The 9,782-nt window shown below is 40.7% G+C and overlaps 1 protein-coding gene across 1 annotated transcript; it reads right to left on the reverse strand.

The window, feature by feature from the left end:
* Positions 1–3,224: 3,224 nt before the first annotated feature.
* On the reverse strand, positions 3,225–7,815 carry ftr83 (finTRIM family, member 83). Its single transcript, XM_038302084.1, has 7 exons — positions 7,151–7,815; positions 6,722–6,817; positions 6,292–6,525; positions 6,049–6,208; positions 5,905–5,961; positions 4,845–4,913; positions 3,225–4,045 (listed from the first exon to the last, which is right to left on the reverse strand). The coding sequence occupies exons 1-7, from the start codon at positions 7,724–7,726 to the stop codon at positions 3,519–3,521; spliced, it is 1,719 nt and encodes a 572-aa protein (XP_038158012.1). The 5' UTR covers positions 7,727–7,815; the 3' UTR covers positions 3,225–3,518.
* Between the last annotated feature and the right edge of the window lie 1,967 nt (positions 7,816–9,782).

Here is a 9,782-nt window from a genome sequence, read left to right on the forward strand (position 1 = left end):
GTTCCTGTGCGCTCTCTGTTCGCCTCTGCAGATGCGGTGAGAAGTATTCGAAGCGAAATTGAGCACAACGCATGTTTTACTTTAAAAATCCCATTAAGATAGGTAAGCAGCTATTTTATATTTATATCTATTATTATAATTAGTATATTCATTCAATCGTGATTTGGAGTCGGACCATTATAACTCCAGTAGAGCTCTGTATATCTGAAATAATTCTATTAAAGTTTATTGTAAATAACGACTACTGTTTCGAACATGAACTTTAAACAGGTTGCGTCAGTTTATTATTTAAGTTTTGTAAAAAATTATTAATTCACATCACAAATTAAAGTTAAAAACCTATTATCAAAACATGTCTTCTTTTAAATCTAATCTGAATTTGATTTATTGGATGGTGTATGACGTAACAGCAATATCATTTATTTCTGTGGTATTATCTGGAGTGCTTAAAGTTATTTGTTTTTAATCTGATTATGTAATGGAGATTACATGTTTTCCTCTATCACCGAAACATGTATATTAGAAAACCAATACTTCTCTATGGGGGTGGGGGGGGGTTCAGTAATATATCTCAAAGGTGGAAGCTTGCTCATTTACAGGCTTTAACTTTTGTCACAACAATCTGCAGTATAAGTACCAAAAGTGCGTTTAAAAAGAAAAAAAAATGCAATGCTGTAGACATGTCACCAGCAGAGGCTGCAATACTCAAGCATTAGATGTTTATGATCTGAGCCCGCTTTGCAAACTATTCATGAAATTACATCCTTAATGCATACATGTTATGGATAATTTTTTTTTTAATAGACTGATAAATCTTTCAAATAGAAAAGAAATATATAGATTGTTTAAAGTCGTTTTTTTGTCTCTACAAAAACTATGAAAAGTTTCTTATTTATTTAATCAGTTAGATCTGAATAAAATCCAAGGCCACCAACTCCTCCAGGACAGTGTGTTCAGTTTTATCTCAGTATAATTCATGCTGTTGAATGAAAGCCTCTGAGTTTTGTCAGGGATATTAACAATAAACACCGCAGTGAAGTCAGGGATACAGTTGTTGGGGCGTTTCAAGTGGGGTTTAGGTTAAAAAAGAAAACTTTAGACTCTGAGCATCTCATGCAACTCTTTTTAATTCTTCATATAGAGATAAAAGCCTGCGGCTCAACTAGAAACCCTATGAGACTTGGTTGTCCAGGTGAGCAGACAGGCCAGGAAATGTAGAGTATTGGATCAGTTCAGAAGAAAAAAAAACTTTGAAGTATTAGGATGGCTTAGTCAAAGCTCAGCCTAAATTCTAACTGAAAATCTGTAGCAAACCTTTAAAATGATTACAAAAGCATGTCAAATAATTAATTTTTTCTATTTTCAATTGTAAAAATGCTTAAAAAAACATCTCTACCTGCAGAGCCAACCTGCGCATTTTTAGTTACTCACTATGTGTATAATATTAACTGACAGGTTGTTCTCCACAGCCAACATTGTGGGTTGCATTAAATTGCTTAATCAGACAGTTGGAATAATGGTTTTGTCAAACTCTAGTCTTTAAGTTTTGTTTTCATGCAGCTTGAAGATGTATCCCTGAATCAAAATGTGGAACAGTCCCTTCAGCATCAATACAGAGTTTTGCTAGAGACCAAGAAGCATATATATGTATATAAAAGGTACAGGGCAGCGACCTGCAGGAAGCTTTTTGTGATCCTTTCTTTATATGAATCTGAGGAGATCAGGCTGTTGTTATCGTCATACATTTCAGCAGGGTTTTATTCATCTGTGTTGTGCAACCGTTAAGCTAATTTTTAATTAAAAATGTAAAAAGCCTTAATCTTCAGAGGCATTAATACAAACTTCATTTCCTGAGTATAAGCTGGAGCAGAATTTCATATCCTTTCTACATTGTTTTTTTATTGCCCCCTAAGGAGAAGGTTACAATATTCCACTGTTACTTCTTTTTCCAACATGACTCCAAATGGAAGCAAACTCCAAACTTTACATGCTAGGTGGTTGCAAGAAGTAGAAAATTCTGAGTTTTATTAAACAGAAGGGAAAAAATAATGCATTTTAGAGCCTTTCAGTTACTCCTCACCTGTTTCTGTATAGCTCTCCACAAGTTTCAGCGCACTACAAAACCAACACCCTACTGTTTAGAAAAAAGCTTGTTACGTTCACACGTTGTGCCTCTGTGAATGAGTAAGAAAATCTCTTTACTTTATTGTTCACTTAGCATTTGTTTGTAAAGGTGGAAATTTACATTTTATGCTGAAGGCAGGGGGGGATTTAACATTAGGCAATAGTAGGCAGGTGCCTAGGGCCCCCATTTCCTGGGGGTGGGGGGGGATAAACTCGTTTTACATGTATGGTTAATACAACTATCCTACATTTCTGCACATTAATTATGTTCTTGATAAAAAATCCTTCCACTAAAATGCAATCAGAACGCTTATAACATTAAGTGTGTCTCAGCCCCCCCTTTAGTGTCCACCATATTGGATCAGTCCATACAGACAGCAGCAAACCATTTGAAAACAAAGGATGCGAAGAACTTAGCTCTTTAGTCGCTATATTTAGCAACTTTTCAGACCCGTCTAGTACTTTTATTTCAAAAAATTACCTAGCGCCAAATCTAGTGACTTTTTTCTGCTACTGGAGACTTTGGCTACAAGATCCAAAAGCAGACAACTCTGCTCTCCAGAGCAAGTAGATTAGTAACCCCGCCTCCTGCTCTCCTCTATCTTGTCTGCTGTCATGATTCATGCAGCTATTATTTCATCCAAATGAAAAATGGAGAACAGATAAGCAGATCATGGCTTGTCTACAGTGAAAAGAAGGACTGGGTTATTTACTTTTGCTTTCACCTTTTTGGAAACACAGGAAGGAGCAATCAGCTAAGTGAGCTTTGTGCCTGGAAAAAATTTTCCATTCCTTTTGAGACGGCATGAAAAGTCAGCTGAGTAAAAAACATAGAGAGGAAAACAACAAGAAAAGGGACAAGAAGAGAAGGACAAAACCTAGAACAGATAATGGATGTCTGTTCTATTAACAATTTCTGTATCTGTATAATTGGTCTGTTTTATGTGTTGTCTTCACAGTTCAGAGGGCCTCCTGCCTGTCTTTGCCTGGGGCCCCGAAATCCCTAAATTCGCCCCTGCTGGCAGGTAAGCATGTATGGTTTGCTATCTTATTGAATAAGACATCAAGTGAAGCTGAGGAGCAATCAAACACCTTTTGAATTACAATAAATGTCGAATAATGAAAATAACTTTAATAGCAAATAATCAAACCATACATCAATCAGTGACAGTATTTGGAGTTACTCCATAAATGCTTTCATCCTAACATTTGTTCATATTAAGGCATAGAAAATTCCCACTCCATCTTATAACAGCTTCCCTTTGATCAAAACACATATTTAATGTAAAAAACAAAACAAAACAGCAAATGTATTTTTGTTAGATAGATGCATAGATATGTAGAAAAAGTAATCACAGACGGCGTACTGTGGTCACTGGACGGATATTATTCATTCACAGCTGGGTGAGGGTGATTGCAGACTCATACCAAACCCAGAACCCAGGATAGACAGGCTCAGTAAAGGAGGCCTTGAAGCGGTGGAGGAGGGACATGGTGTCTCCTACGGCGTAGAAGGAGAGAGCGCCGCCGTCGTAGTCCAGGAAGACCCCGATACGAGAGGAGTAAGGCGCTTTGATTTCTATCTGGTCCTTGTTGTGGCGGGCCGAGTAGCTGGAGTCCGAGCAGAAGAGGCTCCAAGATTTGCGGTTGTACCCGATGCGGCAGCTGTCTCCGTAGCCCGTCCTCTTGATGCCCTTGTAGGTGACTCCGATGGCGGCGCCCTCCCCGCTCCAGTCTACTTCCCAATAGTAGACGCCTCCAGCGAGGTTTTCCTTACACAGGACCTGGGGCAGGGAATCAAACCTGGCAGGGTTGTCGCCATAAGATTGGGGTTCTCTCTTTAGGGCGGCCTTTCTGTTCCCTCGAGACAAATAGAGCTGTCTGTAGGCTGTGTTTGGGTCCAGAGTGAGCTGGCAAGCATCTAAATGATAAAAAAAAAAAAAAAAAAACAGATAAAAACATCCACTCAGCAATAGGAATGATTTAACTTAAATTGCTTGGGGTTAAATATCAATGAGTAAACCAAAGGAGACCCTCACCAGCGCACCACTAACTGTTAGGTCCCAGAGGTTAGCAGAATCTAATTAGCATTTCCACCTCTGTTAGATGTTTAACTAACGTTTGCAGAAGCATGCTTTGCAAGGGGGGAAATAAAAAGCAGGAGACCCTCTGGCTGGACACACACAGAATCAGAAAAATCTCAGCGGTAAAATGTCACCTGCCTGCTGTGTACCTCCACCTCTGCAGGTCACAGTAGGTGGGACACCCGGTTGCCTCGTCTAGTATGGCCCGGCCTTTGATCTGGAATGCCAGAAGTATTGACACTGTTTGTGAATTCAACCACAAACAGAACTGAACAAAGACTGCCTAAGAGCTCAGATCAAGGACCTGGGAGACTCCATGTCAGTGTAAATATCAGCTTCTGGACGCCATATTTCAAACACTTAGCAAAGGAGCAGAACGGAACAGGGAGAGGCTTGCAAACTAAAACTAAGCTGAAAAATCTCAAACCTCCTCGAGTGCCAGCATGCAAAAACCTTTGCAAAGACTCAGCCCCAGTCTCTGTCACCACTGTTAGACTTGTAGCTGTTTCTGATATCAGATTATGTGGTCAGCCACAGGGTCTGACAGAGAGCCAACATTAGCATCTAATTTGCCTCATGCGCTGGGCTGAAGAAGAGGAAGCAGTAAAGAGTTTCACAGCAGAAACGGAAACTCACATCTTAAGAAGTCGTCCCTGTAGTGAGGTTCCTGGACAGGTACAGCCTTGTACATCACAGCCTCGTCACCTGTAGAAGCAAAGGTTATAAAAGAAAGGATCAGAAACAATGGAGGTCATTTCTGTCTGCAGGTCAACCCTGATAGGCCGACACTCCTCATCACGGTTAAACATTCAACCAGGCTGCAACTGAGCTGGTCTCAGAATGGCCTTTGATAATAATCATGGGCAAACAATAGGGACTGAAAAGAGTCTGACTTTCAATTAGGGTCAGGTGATACCCAGAGGCGTAGCCAGAAATATTTAATAAGGGTGGCCAGGCAATAACCAATGTACACTAAGGGGTGGCCGAAAGTGGAACCAGAACCTTAAGGGTCAATCTACATTGTTCCAACAGGAAAATGAACGAGCAAAACATCCATATTTTCTAAATAAAGACAAACTATACTTTCCTACAGCCTTTGCTAACAAATAGACAAATATATATAAACATCCGTAATTTCTAGATAAGAGGTATAGTGGATAAAACTCCCTTAGGTTTGAGTTTTGGGCGAACATCTTTTCCATTGTCTTACTTCCTTAATTTTATCAGTAATCATTCTGTATAAAATTGATATTTACAAGTACTAATATCTACATAAATTGATTATTTAATATGTTTTTATTAAAAATAGTTATTTATCATCTATGATTTCACTGAAGACTCTTGCAGAGACACATAATTTTCTCTTTACCCCATAAAACACAAAAATCTATTTATGAAAAGAGCATGAATTCTGTACTTATCATGTTTAATGTTAGTATATTGATGTGTATAATTAACCACAATTTTTTTGTTGTCAAGTAATTGTTAATATATGAAAAATTTAAATGTTTTGAATATTCATCTGTATTATAGATTGAAAAAAATGGTAGAGGTGGCCAATGATTGGCTAAAGGTGGCCATGGCCCTCTCTGGCCCCCATCTAGCTTCGCCCCAGGTCATACATTATCTAGTTTATGGTTAAAAAAAATTTTTTTAAAACACTGAATACATCAGGTAAAACCTTTTCTTGACTCACTTTTAATTGAGCGTTTCTTTTTGGGCTCATCCAGCTGACAGAAGGTCATTTTGTTCACTGCGAAGGCAAAGAATAAAGAGTTTAAAGTTTAGTTGTTGTGTGGAACTTATTGGGATCATTCATGATTCTTCTCTAAATGCTCACCAGCTTTGGCGACTTTCACCAGCTCTTCATTGCCGAATTCGTTCAGGTGTTGCTTCATCTCGGACACTGCCTTGGTAACAGAGCCGAAGGTGAAGTAGGGGTTCACGGTGACCGATGGCAACTCCTCAGCCTCTGTCTGGGCTATCAGCATGTGGTAACTCTAAAAAGCCAAAATCAGCCTTTAACATTAAGGTTTGGTCGATTAGTGTGAGAGTTACATGGGGATTGTGATCTGGCATTCACCTGGATGAAGTGGATGTGATCCTCCGTTCGGGACAGCTGGGTGATCTCGTTGTCTCTTTTCTTCAAGTCAGCAATTTCGTGGGTCAGACGCTCCATGTGGCCCTCGGCGTTGTTGAGCGCCGCCCTCTTGTTGGTCGATATCAGCTTGGCCATTTCCGTCTGCATCCTCTCTATGGAGCGCATCATGTCGCTAAACATCTTTTCACATTCCTGCAGCGTTCTCTGGGCTGAATTCTGCAGCAGGAGACATCAGGCGGGTTGTCATATAAATCAAGCAGTTGCCGGGCCAGTTTTTTGGCTTTTTTTTTTTTTCGCAGCACACTTAAACAAGCTGTCATCATTCTTTTGAGATGGAATGTTGTCATGCATGGCTGGTTTAATGTTTCTGTCAATGTTTAGTGGTTGGTCTGATGGATCTGGGGTTACGAACCTTGAGTGAGTCCACGGCTTGTTTCAGCTCCTCCATCTGCTTGAGGCGGTCATGAATTCTCTCCTGGATCTCGGCCTGGGTGGCGCCCAGACGTTGCTAAAGATTAAACAAGAGAGCATGATGATGATTATGACGACAGTGCTACAAATTTGCAGCAAAATCACTTTTATCCTTGGATATAGATCTGAGTTGAGTGGAAACTGTCTTTCTGATGACTAGATATTTCAAGGCGCTTAGCATAAATTTGGCTTTTTTTCTGACTTTGTTTAACTTGATATATATGTTACCTGGACTTGCATTATATATCTAGCTTTGCACAGGTCTACATTATTAGATGTTAAGTATTTAGACAGGCTATATTATATAACTGTAAGCAAATCAAAAGTCGAGTTAGCAACCAGTCTGAGTAGTTTGTCTAGTGTTACATACCTGCTCCTCAGCTCTCTCCTGCTCGGCTGAAACCATGTCATGGCCCTTGTGTTCTTTAACGGTACACAGCACACAGATACACATCTGATCAGTGCGGCAGAACAGCTCCAGGCCTTTTTGATGCTGTGGGCAGATCTGCCTGTCCAGGTGGCCGATCTCATCAACCAGTTTGTGCCTTTTGAAAGTGGCTGACTCGAAGTGGGGCTTAAGGTGCTTCTCGCAGTAGGAGGCCAGGCACATCAGGCAAGTCTTGATGGCTTTGTGCTTTTTGCCAATGCAGATGTCACAGCCAACATCCTGGGGTCCGGCGTAGTTGTAGTCTGGGGACGGAGGTGGAGGTGGGAAGGACTCAGAGTTGCGTTGGAGGGTAGATTGCCGGGAGCCTCCCATGCGTCTCGGGGTGGGCCTCTTGTTGTAAGTGACCCTGCACTCCGGGCAGTGGTAGGAGCCGGTGTGGTCCGCATGGTCCCAGTAGGTCTTCAGGCAGATGGAGCAGAAGATGTGGCCACATGGGATGGAAACCGGATCCCTGAGATATTCCTTACAAAGGTAGCAGCTTTCCTGATCAAAAGACATGGTGAAGTAAACTTTCTTATGCAGTCAAGATGCTGTGAAGAGAGAAGCTGACCTGTGTCAGCACAGTGGCAAAGTGATCCTACAGGTAGTGCAGGGGCAAGTTTTATAGAGTAAACAGAGGGAGGATAAACTGGTTAAGCCGAAACCAGGTAAAATATGGGCGGGGTAAGAACAGGACACAGTGAATGTGTACAATTCTTACAGAGCGCAAAGAGAATGAATGAAATGTGTGATCAGGAGATACAAGTGTTGATCTTGACTGATGGACAGAAAAAAAAAACAATTCTTCACTTTTTTCTATTATAGCACAAAAGTCAAACAAACATAGCTTAAGACGTCTTATTAGGAAAGTAAGAGGTGCAATCAGAGTACTAAATTTTGAATTTAATTACTTTTTATATAGTTGACATTTTACCAAAAGTTTGGCAAAAAGAAGTAAAAGGAACATTTGGACGTATCTGAGATAAAGTGTTCAGAATCCACAGGTGCGTCACTGCACACTGAAGTGGACTTCAGTTACTCACTACCTGGAAATGCATGCTTCACAGACAGAGGCGATTCTAGAGTCTGTGGGGGGCCCCAAGCAAAAAATCCTAGGAGGCCCTTCTGACCAGTGTTCATCACCATTATTTTAGGCTATAAATAATCTGACACCAATGAAAAATGTATTAAATAAAACCTTTTTTTTCCCAAATGTTCTAAACATGAACAACCTTGTTATTTTGGAAAATATAAAAGAATAAAAGTAAAGAATAAACTAATAAATTAAAATAAATGTATAATAAAATAAAAAAAAAACAGTAAATTACTTTAAAAACCCAATATAAACTTTGTACAAAATATAAAGTAGCTATAGTAAGTGTAGTGAAATTATTAGGGTCCTATACTGCTTCCAGAATTGCTGCTTACGGGCCTTGGCTTGTGCAAATGCAGACATAAGTCCTCCAGATCCAAAGACCTTCACACACTATACTCTATGGAAATAAGCGCCAGTCCTGAAAGTCTCTCTTGAGACATGGAAAATGAATCATTTTCCTTCAGCTTAGTTACATACCGTAAATCCTCTAATATAGGCCCGGGCCTTTATTTCACTCAAGTGCATCGCGGTCCAGGCCTTTATTGGAAAGAGGCCAGAATTAGAGACAGGCCTCTATTGCTATTTGAGCAAAACAGACTACCAGTGGAATGAATAAAAATGAGATTTTGTGTCTATTTGAACCTATAAAACACTAGGTTCATTTATTGAAAAAGTACAGTTACCATGTCTCGCTTGGTTTGAAGTAAAAAAGAAAAAAAAATCCTCCAATTCTGTTTAATCCTCCTCCTCAGTTTCCTCCTCCTCTTCATCTCTCCCTTTAATCTCCTCATCACTCGCGCTCCTCCTCATGTTCTGCTGCGTGTCTGTTCTCTTCCTCGCGCAGACGGGCAGCAGCCAGGGTCTGTCGTCCAGCAGCGCAGGGCTATGGTACTTGTATGTTACTACCACAAGTATAATGTTGAGGTATGCCCAGAAAAAACGTTTATAGCCCCGGCCTGTATTAGAGACCGGCGATTATTTACCTCCTCTGACAGCGAGACCGGCCAATCTTAGAGTCCCGGCCGCTCATGGAATACAGGCCAATATTAGAGAATTTACCGTAATTGCTTTCCAATTTACTGAACGATAGGCCTACAACGTCACCCATTCGCTAGGCCACGTTCATTTTCATTAAGGGAAGTCATCCACCTGGGCTGGGCTGGATTTTGACTGGGCAAAGCCAATGTCAATCAACATTCCATCCAATCTGAATTTTTATATGCAGTTGTGCATCTCCTCAGTTACTATAGCGTTGCCACTTCATGCTCGCCTGTTGCTGTTTATCTACCGGGTGTACAGTAGCTGGCTCTCGGGGGCCCCCCAGCGGCTCGGGGCTCCAAGCAGTTGCTTGGTTTGCCTGTTGACAAGGTGCGCCTCTGTTCACAGAGCAAACAAGCTGACCTCTTTCTTAAGTGACAATTTTCTGTTGTATGCTTCATGTTTTACAGCTCCTTATTAACAGTAGAAAAGAATACATGT

This window comes from Cyprinodon tularosa, unplaced genomic scaffold, assembly GCF_016077235.1.
Source record: "Cyprinodon tularosa strain WSP-4 unplaced genomic scaffold, ASM1607723v1 ctg481, whole genome shotgun sequence".
Lineage (NCBI taxonomy): Eukaryota > Metazoa > Chordata > Actinopteri > Cyprinodontiformes > Cyprinodontidae > Cyprinodon > Cyprinodon tularosa.